At 35.9% G+C, this 14,751-nt stretch overlaps 1 protein-coding gene across 1 annotated transcript in view; it reads right to left on the bottom strand.

The window, feature by feature from the left end:
- Positions 1–14,751, bottom strand: part of Unc13c (unc-13 homolog C) — a 269,849-nt gene that overhangs the window by 89,132 nt on the left and 165,966 nt on the right. Inside the window, exon 17 of the mRNA XM_090358380.1 lies at positions 7,922–8,007. Coding sequence (XP_090214506.1) covers positions 7,922–8,007 — 86 coding nt within the window. The remainder of the gene's footprint in view (positions 1–7,921; positions 8,008–14,751) is intronic.

Raw genomic sequence — 14,751 nt, forward strand, 5'->3', positions numbered from 1 at the left:
ACTCTTCTAAATGCAACAGCAGAGGAAATATGATTTGACAAGCCACTTAGCCTCTGTACATCTTAAATGTTATTAAAAAAAGCTTCATATTTATTTACCTCATAAAACATTGGGAGGCTTATTAGCCAAATGAACAGGAGCAACTAGCACATTTTTAAAAATATTTAAAATAGGATAGGGAAGGGGAAAAACAAGATGAGGGGCGGGGGTGAGGGGAGGGAAATAGGGACCAAAACATAAGAAAGGGTATCAATGTTTGTGAAGTAATGCCTTTTCTATCTGGTGAATATAACTCTTCTATTAATTACAATAAAAATATATGGAAAAATATTTAAACTCGGATGAAATGTAGCATTCAATATGAAAAGCAGACAGATATTTATAATAATAGAAATTTTAGGAGCATGGCCTAGTGGTAGAGTGCTTGCCTAGCATGCATGAAGCCCCTGGGTTCAATTCCTCAGTATCGCATACCCAGAAAAAGCCAGTGGCACTGTGGCTCAAGTGATAGAATGCTATCTTTGAGAAAGCTCAAAGACAGTGCCCAGGCCCTGAGTTCAAGCCCTAAAATAATAGAAATTTTAATATTTATTTACACTTTACCATAACTCATCTAGAAAGTCTGGTAAGTGATACCAGTTCGGTCTGGTTTCCAAACATTAACAAAAACTAAAAAAACTAAAAATAATGTGAAAAATGAAAGACTAAATACAACCATATTTTATTACTCCAAATTCATTGGAATAAGACTTGATAAATCATTACTTCAAAGGAGAAGAACCTGTAATCCCAGTTCCCCAAGAAGCGGACATCTGAGGATCACATTTCAAAGCTAGCCTGGGTAGAACAGTCTGTAACATGCTTATTTTCAATTAGCAAATAAAAAGCTGGAACTGGAGCTGTGGCTTAAGTGGTAGAGCATCATCCTTGAGCACAAAAGCTAAGGAATACTACCCAGACTCTAAGTTAAAGCCCTGTCCTGGTGAGGAGAAGGGGAGGAGGAAGAGAGGGAAAAGGAAGAGGAGGAGGAGGACGACGACAACAAAGGGCAGGGTAGGGAAAGAAAAGGAAAGGAAAGGAAAGGAAAGGAAAAGGAGACAAAGAGAGAAAGGAAAGAAATACTGAGTTGATATTCCCTTGTTTTCAAAATGTAAGTATTGTATTTAAGACCTCTACTTCTCAAATATGGCAATTATATATCTTAGAGTCTGACTAAATATTTTCCATAGTATAATGTATGATTTTTGTTGGTGGTGGTGGTTGTGGAGCTTGAACTCAGGGCCTGGGCACCATCCCAGAGCCTCTTTGTGCTCAAGGCTAATGTTCTTTCACAGAGGAGCCACAGCTCCCCTTTCCTGGTTTTTGAGTTAATTGGAGATGAGTCTCATGGGGAATTTTCTGCCTGGGGTTGGCTTTGAATTGTGATCCTAATAACTCAACCTCCCGAGTAGATAGTATTTCAGGCATAAGCCTCTGTTGCCTGGCAGGTTTTTGTTTTCCTTTTCAAAGCTGCTGAACTTAATTTCAGGACGCATAAGGCAAGTATTCAATAAGTAGATTCACTTATACTGTAGTAACATTCATAGTCCGAGAAGTTAACTTAGTCCTTTTTTTTTTTTTTTTGGCTATTCAATTTTTTCAGTTGGACCCAGAGAAAGCAGGTTAATTGCATACTTATTCTGATGTCTATCAAAAGACTGTGGGGTACTACTTGGGTCAACATGTTTTAATTACCTTCTACGAAAATAGGTAGCAAGGTGAATTGGTAGCTGGGTAAAGGTTACAATGAGTAATGGCACTGAAACATTCTGCATGCTTATTTTTCTTTCCTGTTATTTAGAAGTCACACTAATCAGCATTTTTCTAGATTAATTACACATAAGGTTTATTCTCTCAGTATACTCTAGAATTAGAAAGCATAGTTTCAACTTAATTACAAGAGATTGGTGAGGCAGGTGGGAGCAAAGAAAACTTCCAGGAAGGAAGCTGAAATGTGTTTTCTTTTAAACAAACAAACAGCCCTGCTTTTTCTTCTTCAAGGTGAATAAGGAAGTGGAGAAACTGTTAAGTAGGTAGAAACAAAAGGTTGCAGACATGTTAGATCAATAGGGATAACACAATGGTGCTTCTTCTTTCCATAGTGCTTTGGACTTCTGCTCAAATACTTGTTTTTCCCACAGTGCCCTTGGAACCTAATCAACTAATGAAAACAGCTCAGGTAACTCATGCACAAGCCATCAAGCAGTCAAAGCCCAAAGGAGGACATATGGGAGGATTCCTTTGGCCTCCTCGATGGAGCCTCTCTCTTGGGAGACTTCTTACTTTCCTTTAGCTGCTTGCCTTTCACTTTCAAATAAACTTTCTGTCTGCTTTACACACTTTGCTGTCTTTCATGGGTAAGAAAATATAAACTTTACCTCTCCAGGGCATCAAAAGGAAACAAGAATCTTTGGAATTTCTGAAAATCGTGTTTTGAGAGGTAGAAAGTAGAGGGTCTTATAAGCTTCAGTTCTAGTTTCCATTTCATTGACTTCCATGCTTATTCCCACAGGGTCACCTGTAGTTCTCTTGTGTTCACAGGATTTTTTGTCTTCTGTTTTTGTCACTTCTAGCCTCCCCAGGTTTTAACTGTAATGCTTTCCCACCCTCATTTGTTCATTTATTGGTCCTGGGGCTTGAACTCAAGGTATAGGTGCTCTCGCTGAGCCTCTTTTTGCTCAATGCCAGTGCTCTAGCACTTGAGCCACAGCCTCACTTTCAGCTTTTTCTGAGTAGTTTATTGGAGATAAGAGACTCATGGACTTCGTTCTGTCTGGGGGGCTTGGAACCACAAGTCACAGATCTGAGCCTCCTGCTTAGCTAGGATTGCAGGTGTGAGACACCAGAGCCTGGCTTCATCCTTATTTTGATTTCAGATCTTTTGGAAGCCACAATAACCAAGATATTCCAAGCACTCAATGTGGAAAGGAAGATGGAGATGAAGGAGAGAGTAAGCAGAGGGCTGAAGAACAAATCAGAGCAAGCAAAGGAAGATGGACCTGAAACTCACTTATTTCTCTTGGTTCTTGTCAGATTCACTCTCCCTGATCCCTATTTCCCCATGAAATGACACAGGGAATTTGATGGAATGCTATTCAATTTTTGGTTTGTGGATCCTGACAGCTAAATTTGATAAGCCAGCCCATGAAATCTGCTGGATAGTTAAAATTTGACTTTACCTTACAAAAGGAGAATTTTGCCATATGTGCCAGGTGCCACCCTTGCTAATGTAAAATAGATTGTTTGACATTCGGTAGTATTTGGCTGAGGATTAAAATTAAATTGCTTACCCATGAAAGGTACTCTGGATACTGAAACCCTACTGTGCTATTATTACTCAGTTATCAACATGGATCCTTAACTCATAAATAATGTATTTTGACATGAAATTAACTGGAAAACATATAGGAACTTTCGTTTAGAGACAGTGAGAAATTCTTAGTTCTAATCTGAAACAAAGTCATTCTCAGTACATAATTAATTTACACAGACACACCCATACAGATAGTCTTCGTACACTTTAGATTTTTATTTGTCCATCATTTACTAAGCAAGTACCATATACTAGGTCAGATTTAAGGATTGAAACATAGTTACTAGAGTCCTATCCCATCTATAGCTCATAATCTCATCATCTTACCATTAAAACCATAATTCTACTAAAAAGCAATAAAATATGTGAATCTTCAAAATATATAAAACATGGAGAGTTAATGGAAAATATCACTGCACAAAATTTCACACAAATTTCCAATTAAACCCACTTTGATAAAATCTGGCAATGCTATCTTTATAATACCTGACTTATCCACAAATATGATACAAAAGAGATTCCTCAGGAGGCTGAGATCTAAGGATCATGGTTCAAAGCTAGCCTGGGCAGGAAAGTCCATTAGACTCTTATCTGCAATTAACCACAGAAAAAACTGGAGGCGGTGTGTGATGGCTCAAGTGGCAAACTGCTAGCCTTGAGCACAAAACCTCAAAGACAGTACCTGAACCTAGAGTTCAAGCCCCAAGGGTGGGCAAAATAATAATAATAAAAAAGTGATGAAGTGTTTGCAAATGCATTGAGTTTTCTTCTATTAAAAATCATATGGACCTCAAGAAAGATGTCAAAATTATATCAAAGGAAATATATCTGATTAGTTGAGATTTCACTCAAAAGTAAAACCAAAAACAGTAGTGATAACCTGTAGTATTTCTATGCAGTATTTTATGTTCATAATAAAAGATGAAACAAAACAAGAAAGCTGTCTATTGTCTATTACCTTTAAAATTTTTTTTTTATTTGCTATAGCCTGGGGCTTGATTTGAGGGCCTAGGTGCTTTTTGTGTTCCAAGCTAATGATCTGCCCAGCTTTACTTCAAGTTTGTTTGTTTTTTTTTAATAATCAACAGTTAATTGGAGAAAAAGTATTATGGACTTTTCTGCCCAGGCTGGCTTTGTACCATGATCTTCAGATCTCAGCCTCCTGATTAGCAAGTATTATAGGTGTGAGCCTCCAACTCCTGGCTAAAAGTTTTATATTCTTTTACAAGACATAGTTATTTCTTCAAATATAAATAGTTGGCCATGTTTTCCTCTTCAAGTTTCTCTCATTGGCTTTCATGCTGCCCTTTGCACTTCTTGACTTAGTCTATTCTCTTCATACGTTCATTTACTATGGAAATATTTCTTTTCTTTAGGTAAAGTTCTAAATGTTCTAATGTTAAAGGTTGGCCTAAATCAAAGCAACATATATTTGAAGAAAGGGGATAAATAATTCATCAGAATAAACTCCAGTGATTTTACAAAACTAACTCCATTTCAATATGAAATGAGATATCCCATCCAAACATATTTTGACTTCCTATACACCCTTTTCTAAAAAAATAATCATATTTTCTTTCAAATATGAATACATTTTATTTTACTTGGATTAAGCCAAGTAAATAAGATCTAGCAAGTTCTGTCTTTATGGTGATCAAATGAATGGCTGCTTATTAAATATTTAAAAGATTAATGTCAAATATAAAAACAGAACAAGTTGGCTCATAGAGATAAAGCCATGTTTGGAAAAGTGGTTGTGTTTTTTGAAATTATTTCCTTTGTCACAGAAGATGAGTTCATGAAGTAAAGCAGAGACTGTATCCCAAATCCAGTGATGCATAAATTGTAGCCAGCTCTGCTGTTGACCTGACTGCTGCTTAGGAGTCAGGCTCAAATGCTTTTAATGACAAGACGAATTATGCAGCCCAAATTATATAATAACAACACACAGTCTTTCTAGGTCAGTAGCTTGCAGCACTACTCCGCACTCAATTAACTTTAACAACGTTCTATAAAGCAAATAGGCAGAGTAAGAGCATTACTATCAAAGCACCAAAGAGTGCTAGAGCAATTTTTCTCAGTATATGCCTTCCAAATCCTGAGATACTCTTTTTTTTTTTTTTTTTTTTTTTTGCCAGTCCTGGAGCTTGAGTTCAGGAGGGCCTTGGGCTTTCTCAAGGCTACCACTCTACCACTTGAGCCACAGCACCACTTCCAGCTTTTTCTGTGTTTGTGGTACTGAGGAATCGAATCCAGGGCTTCCTGCATGCTAGGCAAGCACTCTAGCACTAGGCCACACTCCTGGCCCCTCTGAGATATGTTTAATCCTTATTTTTTCTCTAATGATTATAATTATTACTAGTTTTTTTAAAGATATGTTTCTGGAAGTCAACTATTGATTGAAATGAGAAAAGGAAAATGGAAAAGAGAGTGAGTAGATTGTCAGGTGTTTTTTAAACTTTCTGCTAAGAGCTAAAACTTCAATGATTCCTGTAGAAGATCATTTGTAACATTGACATTTCTTTCTCTACTTGTGCAAGAACTGTGATATATTTATATTTTATGTACTATATATTTACTACATATTATGAAATATACATGATACTATATAATTACCATATACTATGTTATATATAATTATATACATAAATATACAACATATATTTTATATAATGTATAACACATTCCATAATACAGAACTTATATGAATATATTATTTTGGAGTTTACAAAGTACATTAACACATAATTTGATTCCCACACCAACCTGGGAACTGTTACTATTATTTTGTGAGTTAGGAATATAATATTTAGAGATATTATGCAAAACACCACAAAGATAGTAAGTGATTAAGCATTTTGTACTGTGTTCCTTCGAGTCTGGAATCTTGTTTTGATTGCCTTGGAGTTTGCAATACCACCCATGATCAGGTGAGGCATGGCTAAGTATTCCAATCTTATCCTCAAGATTCTTTCACAAGGTTGCTGCATTTATAATTTGACTCAAATAAACAAAGGCAGAGGGAGTTTAGATAAGGTTTTGTGATTACAAGGGTAACAAATATAACCCTGGAACATAAAAGGGTTTCTCATGTCAACTATGCCTTCTTGAAAATATGGGCAAGGACAATTATTGTATTATATAATTCAAATAGGTGAATTCTATGTTAATTAAATTATATTCTTAACAAATCTACTTTTAAAAGCCAAGTAAATTAAAACCTTATTTAGAAGCTAAATAAAGAATAAAATCACAAAATATTAATGAACCCCTTCATCTTCATCTACTTTTTGTTAATTCCATATCAATACTTTTGTTAATCTAGAGTATGAACTCAGGTCCCTGAACTTGCTAGGTAAATGCCTCTGTCACTGATTCATGCCTCCTGACCTATCTTGAATATCAGCATTTTGAGTTAGTTTTTGTAATGAGTATATAATTATGTAAGCAAAATTAAAGATGTTTTGTTGATTGCATTTACATTTTCATTGTTTCAATTATTTAACAATCCTCAACTTTATATTTCTTTACATAAACATTATATTTGTTTAAAATCACTACTTATTTTAACAGAATAATATGGAACGAAACACTCAGTTTCTGTGCAGGCAAAGATAAAGACAATGACTAGACAAATGTAGGCTGGCAGTCGATGTGTTCTCATCATGGGCGTCACATTCCCATGGGAATGTGAGTCACCCTGTAGGTGGCTCAGACCTTTGGCCCAGTATGCACCTTTCACTTTAGAGGACAATGGAATACAGATCTTGGGGTAAGATGGCAGATGAAATGCTTTTTGTTTTGTTTTGTTTCCATGCGACTCAATGAGTGACTAAAGTCAAGGTTGCAAAAATAATAGTTCAAGGATAGAAAGAGACGGAGTCCATTGGGAATCATGAAAGATGAAATAAGACAGCTCAAAACAGGACATACAGGAAGACTGTGCAAAGGGAAGTAGGAAGCAGTTGGCAGATCCAACACTGGCTCCCTAAGGCCCAATAGATAGCTGCTGAAAAAGCACATTTTTTTTTCTATTAGATCGTGAGTTCAAGCAGAGAAGCCTGATTTATAGTTAGATCACTGCCTTGAAAAATAGCAAAGGGTGATTACAGATTATTTAAAGAATTATTTCTGTTATTGCTTTTCACTGTCATAAGCTTTGGTCTTCTCTTAACTTTCCTCTCCATGGATATTATTTCTAGGTCCAGATTTTCCTCTCCTTAAATTCTGCCGTGGTAAAGTACACTTCCATAAAGATTACCTGCAACCACATCAGTCTACAAGTGAAATATACCTAACCAAAGTACATATGTGTATGCTTGTGTGTAAGCGTGTAGAAATATACCTGTAACAAGGCCTCCTAAAGTTTCTCGTAAAGAAACTTCTTTAGTTTTTCCTAAGTACTTGAAGAGTTTATCACCTACAGTTTAGAGATACGTTTTAGAACAATAATCATAATAATCATAATAATCCATGTTTTAATGTGTCCATTTCTTACATTTAAAGCTAACAATAAAATCACAATTGAAGTAAAGCATTGTTCTGGTAAGAAAGGATATGTGTACTTACCTTCTAACGCATATTTCATATCTAGAGCAAAAAGAGTCCACATAATCTCAGCACTTATTTTCCCCATGTTTAGTTCTTGAGGAAACCTAAAACCAAACATAAATTATTAGTGTATCAAAAGATGAATTCGGCTAAGGAAAATATTTGACTCTCTACACACACTGTACATCCACACCCCATAATAGTTATTATATAATGCCTGTATTTCTTTTATTCATAAACTTTCTGTTTATGGATTTTCATATGAAAGGGAAAATGCCACACATAAGTGTGGTCCTGAATACAACATTGGTTGATGGCAAAATAGATTTCATTGTATCACTGACAAAGTAATGGTGCAGAAAACTGAAGTTAGATACTTATATATCACCCTACACCAGAATCAACTGCAAATGGATCAAAGACCTTCAGGAAAGAGCAGATACCCTAAAAATATTACCGGAAGGGATAGGGGTACACTAGGGTTTCTTGGCACAGGTCAAAATTTCATAAATAAATCCAGAAACACAACAAATTAAAGAAAGGCTGGATAAATGGGATTGAACCAAACTGCAGAGCTTATGCATGGCAAAGGACATAGCTAGCAAGATAAATAGAAAGGTCATACATTGGGAGATTACTAGTTATACAACAAAGGCCTCATATCAAAAATAAACCTAGAGCACAAAAAATTAACTCCCCCAACAGCAAATCCTCAAAGAAACAACCATTCCATTATTAAAAAGAGACCTCTTTGGAAAGGAAATAAGAATAGCCAATAGACATATGAAGAAATGTTCAACATCTCTGGCCATAAAAGAAATGTAAATCAAAACAACATTGAGATTCTATCTCACCTCAGTTAGAATGTTCATTATCCGGAAAACAAAGAATAGCAGATTCTGGCATAGATGTGGCCAAAAGAGAATGCTACTTCATGGATGGTAGGAATGTAAACTGGTTCATTTACTCTGGAAGGCAGTATGGAGGTTCCTCAAAAGACTAAATGTAGAACTACCCTATTATCCAGCAATCCCACTCCTGGGCATTTGCCCAAATGAACACAAACAAGGCTATCAGCCCAACTATGTGCATTGTAGCATTATTTACCATAGCTACGACATGGAATCAACCCAGATGCCCCTCAGTAGATGAAAGGATCAGGAAAATGGGGATATACACAATGAAATCCTATACTTCCATCACAAAAAATGACATCACCCCATTTGTAAGGAAATGGAAAGATCTGAAAAAAATCACAGTAAGTAAAATAAGCCAGAGTCAAAGAAACATAGGCTCCATGGTTTATCATTTGTAATAATTAGGATATGTCTAGGATAATCCTGGCAGAGGATCATAATAGTTCAATAGTTATGTACACATGACCATATAAGATGATGCTAAGTGAAATGAACTCCAAGATATGGAAACAAGAGGCTTTTGTTGCTTTTAAAAAATGTACTGTATAAAGTTATTTCTTTATTCCCCCCTTTGGTTTACCCAGTTATTGTTGTGTTTGATTTTGGTACTCTGCGCCTTGTATATATGTTTATCTGATTTGGGAAAGGGAAATAACAAAACAGTGAGACAAAGAACAAAGGGTGAACCAATGCAGCAGCGATCCTCATAGACACCACGCTGGAAATGAACTTTACAACATGGGGGGAAGGGGAGTTGGGGGGAAGAAAAGTGGGAGAAAATGAGGGATGGGATAACAATGTTCAATAAGAAATGTACTCATTATCTTATGTATGTAACTGTAACCCCTCTGTATATCACTTTTACAATTAAAAAAGAGCGTGAGGCTCTTAGTTCTAGCGGGGGCGGGGGGGAAGGAAGGACAGAAAGAGACAGAGAGAGAAAGAGAGAGAGAGGAAAAGAATTAGCAGTGATTTAAATAGTATAAGGACAAGGAGAAATGTAAGATTATAAACAGACCCAGGCGTGGTGGCTCACACCTGTAATCCTAGCTACTCAGGAGGCTGAGATCTGAGGATCATGGTTCAAAGCCAGCCCGGGCACTGGGTCCATGAGACTCTTAGCTCCAATTAACCACCAGAAAACTGGAAGTGGTGCTGTGGCTCAAGGGATAGGGCAGAAGTCTTGAGCTGAAGAGCTCAGGGGCAATGCCCAGGCCCAGAGTTCAAGTCCCACAACCAACAATAACAACAACAACAAAACCCAAACAAACAAATAAGAACAAAAAAACCTCACTCGTTATGATTATACAATCATGTCCCTTTCCTGTCCACATGGCTCAAGAAATTCCAGAAATCAGGCTATCATCTAGGATATTTGTGTAACTATCAGTTCCCCCAAAGAATTCTTTATTCCTTCCTACATTTGTGAGAAAAAAACCCTAATATGGATAAAATACAACAGATAAACTGAAAAAAATAGATCAGTGCTTGGGAGTCAAGCCATCCAGTTTTTTCCATGACTTGATTTCTTTACATCCTATGTTTTTAGCTTTTAAGAATGAATGGAATCATTGCATTCCAATCCTTCTGGGTTTTCCACTGTGTTCAAATTGCTATCAAAGATTTGTAAAATACATGGTATCACTTAGCCACCACAGTTTATATGTTTCATCTACACTACTGTGTAAGTATCAAGATGACTTAAAAGCAGGGCTGTTTTCTTTCAACATACTCCTCATTTGAATTTTCAGCATTTTGTAGAAAGGGCCAGCTACAAAGTACGTATCATTTACCTAGTGGGCTTACTTTCCACAGTCTGACACAGATTTCCTTTGCATAAGTCCCAGCAGTAACATCTTGTGGCTAAATCTCTGTATAATCAAAAGGATGGAGATTGTATTTCCCCTCTGCTACTGAACTAATTGACTCAGTAGAACAATTAGTCTTGTCTCTAGAACTCCATTACCTCTTCTGACAAATGAGGATGATAAAAATTGTGCAACATGTGGGGGGGAGTTATTGTAGGGCTGTGGTGAGGTTTCAATGATATTTTACATGTAAATATGTTCACATCTTTAGCACGTAGTAAACACTCAGTCCACGGGTGCTGCTGGTGATACTGCAATTCCAACTGCAAACAGGGTGTTGAAAATATCGTCCAGATTCTACTGGTTTCTAGTGAGAAAAGTAACCCAGAGGTGAATGGAAGTTTATGTTTGTATGTGCTGGGTTTCCAGTCTCCAGATCAAAAAAAAAAAAAAGAAAAAGAAAAAAGAAAGAAAGAAGACGATAGATGTTAACAGCAACAAACTTGATTGCAAAGGAAAATTTTTATGTACTCAGAGAAACACACTTCAGACATCCCAATGGACACACTAACAATTCCTGTGCTAATTAGAAATAAATTCCAAACTGCAACAGACACAAGCCTGTACAAGCTTGTGCTTCCACAAGCTCATCTCATAGAAATTAGTACATCTGCTTAAAAGTCAATACAAGTAGCCCATAAATATGACACATTAGTTGTTCATCTTCCATTTATATATACATTATATGCATATATATCAATATATTGATTTAAGAATATAGGCATTTGTTGACACTAAAAATACACATACATTTAAGTTTAATAAGTTTAAATACATGTATATTTTTATCATTTCTTCTACAATTTGATCCTTCTTTTAGTTTGAAATTACAGAATATAAAGCCTATCTTTGCCATATATATATATATATATTGATTTAAGTATTTAGGCATTTATGATGATACTGAAAATATACATATAAGTTTAATAATTTATGTTTAAAATTATGCTTATTTTAATCATTCCTTCTATAATTTGATCCTTCTTCTAATCTGAAATTATGGAATATAAAGCCTATCTTTGCTGTACGTGGTGGCACTCACCCATTATTCTAACACTGGGTAGACTGAAGCAGAGGGATCAAGAGTTTGAGGTTAAGGGCTGGAGGCATGGCTCAAATAGTTGAGAGCTAGCCTAGGAAGCTCAAGAACTTGAGTTCAAATTCCGATACTGTCAAAAGAGTTTGAAATCTTCCTGGGCAACACAGAGAGATCCTAGCTGTCAATAAGTAGATAGATAAGTAGACAGGTAGATGATAGATACATAAAGTCAACTTCTTTTTCAATTCAGCCAAAGTCTTAAACTATAATTTAGAAACACAGGTTTAATGAAATAACTGATCTAGTCTACCTTTAGGAGACTATTTCCTATTTTTAATTTGCAACAATTAATACAAAGCATAAATGTTTTAAACTTCAAGTCTTATGAGACACAACGGTTTAATAAACCTATTTATTATCGTGCAAATTGCTTAGTGAGATAAGGAAAACATCATCCACCACTGTCAAATTTGATACTTCTGATTCATTAGTCGTAACACATAAAATTAGAATCCATTAAGTGTGAGGCATCATTTTGATATGCAAAGTAGGTCTTGAAAGAAAAGTTGGCTCATTATTACAAATGAATAAGCAATGGTTATATGTTACTGCCTGCCATGGCAGTGACTGAAACTTGATTCTCTTACCTCCAGTTCAAAATGGATTTAATTTTCTGTGCTCTCAAATTAAAAAAAATCCTGTTAGTATGTTCTGTATTTCATCATTAATGCTATTTTCCATACTTAAGAGTGCTTTTGCTTTATCTTTAGTTACTATGTATTCCTCATATTGAAAATTATTGAAATGGTTCAGAGAATTATAATGAGATACATTTGATGGGAGGAAAAAAATTAAATAAAAATTGAGGACATATGAGATCAGAGATGCACTTAGATCCTACAGAATTATTAAGTATGACTGTATTTTGTCATGCCCTATACCTCATTCAAAGAGGAAAATGATTATTTTTATGGTTCTCGATTGCTTACAAAGCACAATTCTTTAAATCAGTGAATTCTAAGAGAATTTTTAATTTTTTTCTCCTAAACATACCAGTGGCTACATATTTCATATTTAACATTTTTTATTACACATTTCAGACTTTTTTGTATTTTTTTTTGTTTTGCCAGTCTTGGGCTTGGGCTCAGGGCCTGAGCACTGTCCTTGGACTTTCTCAAGGCTAGAGCTCTGCCACTTGAGTCTCAGCACCACTTCCAGCTTTTTTCTATGTATGTGGTACCGAGGAATCGAACCTGGGTATTCGTGCATGCTAGGCAAGCACTCTACCACTAGCCAAACTCCCAGCCCCAATTTTTTGTATTGGTTTATATCTAATTGCAACATCCTCCAATTTTGTTGAAAGTTATTATAACCTAGTTTCAGATACATTAGAAATGTTGGCCTGAATAAGTATGACATTAAATGAAAGGACCTCCAGGATATAGAAACAAAAGCCATATAATGTGTGATTGTTGTCCTTAGTGTACTATGTTATCGCTCATCTCTTTTGCTGTCCCTTGGTTACAGTATTTTACCTTGTTATCTGATATAATGTATATATGCATATTTGGTTATTTGAAATTGGATAGGGAAGGGGGGAAAACAAGATGAGGGTGGGGGTGGGGGATGTAAAAAGGGACCAAGACATGAGAAAGGGTATCAATACTTGTGAAGTAATGCACCTTCTATCTGGTGAATATAATGTAACCCTTCTATTAATTACAATAAAAATATATGAAAAAAAAGAAATGTTGGCCTGAAGATCAGTGCTCTTCTGTCTGTAGAGAAATGCAGTCCATTAACCATACTGTTAGTGTCTAGTTGGCCAATCTGATACTTTGCCTTTACCTCAGATTTGTGCAACATTAAAGTAAAGCTGGATTTAGAAAATCATCTAGGAATAAATATTTTACATAGGAGAAAACAGAGACCCAAAGAAACTAGATAATCTGCCCAAAGTCACACAGCAAATGCCATTTGGAGAAAATAGTAGTTTTAAAGACTCTCTTGTACAACAGTCATACATCTAATCCATTTATCTTATTTAAATTCCATAAATTACAGGTAGTAACTTACAAAAGTTGACGGGTGCTTTTTTTGTGTGTGGTTCACTGGGCTTAAACTAGGCCTGGATACTGTCCCTGAGCTCTTCAGCTCAAGGCTACCATCCTACCCTTGAGCCAAGCCCCACTTCCTGTTTTCTAGAGGTTAATTGGAGATAAGAGTCTCGGGTCCTTTTGTGCCTGGGCTGGCTTTGAATCTTGATCCTCAGATCTCAGCCTCCTGAGTAGCCAGGATTATAGGCATGCGTCATCCTGCCCAGCATGGGTACTTTTTAAAGGTATATTAACTTTGTAAATGGAATAAACCTTGTAAAAAGTGGTTCTCATCTGTAATCTTAGCTACAAAGGAAGCTAAGATCTGATGACTGTGGTTTGAAGTCACCTGGGCAGAAAAGTCTGTGAAACTCTTATCTTTGATTAATGAGCAAAAATCCAGAAGTGGAGATGTAGACCAAATGGTAGAATGAGCCTCTGAGTGACAAAAGCTGGGCAAGAGTACAAGGCCCTCAGAGGCCTTGTTCAAACCCTAGTATGACACAAAGAATACATTAATTTTTATTATACCCACTATTAAAAATACATGGGGATTTTTTTGGCCAAATCTATAAAGGGGATCCAAATAGGGAAAGGAGAAGGAAAGCTATCTTTCTTTCTGGACATGATCCTGTATTTTAAAGAACTCTATAGATTTCCTCACCCAAGCTATTAGAATTGATCCAAAACTTTGGCAAAGTAGTGAATTACAAAATCAATCCACAAAAACCAGTAGCCTTCTTGTATGCCAGCAAGGAGGAGAGTAATGTTGAAATCAGAAAAGCAACTCCATTTGTAATAGCTTCAAGAAAATAAAATATATGAATTATCTTAATCAAGGAAAGATCTCTACCATAAAAACTTTAAAACTCTGAAAAAAGAAAGGGAAGCAGACCTAAGGAAATGGTAAAAACATCCCAAGTTTCTG

The sequence above is a fragment of the Megascapheus bottae genome, chromosome 25 (genome assembly GCF_031878675.1).
Source record: "Megascapheus bottae isolate mThoBot1 chromosome 25, mThoBot2.hap1, whole genome shotgun sequence".
NCBI lineage: Eukaryota > Metazoa > Chordata > Mammalia > Rodentia > Geomyidae > Megascapheus > Megascapheus bottae.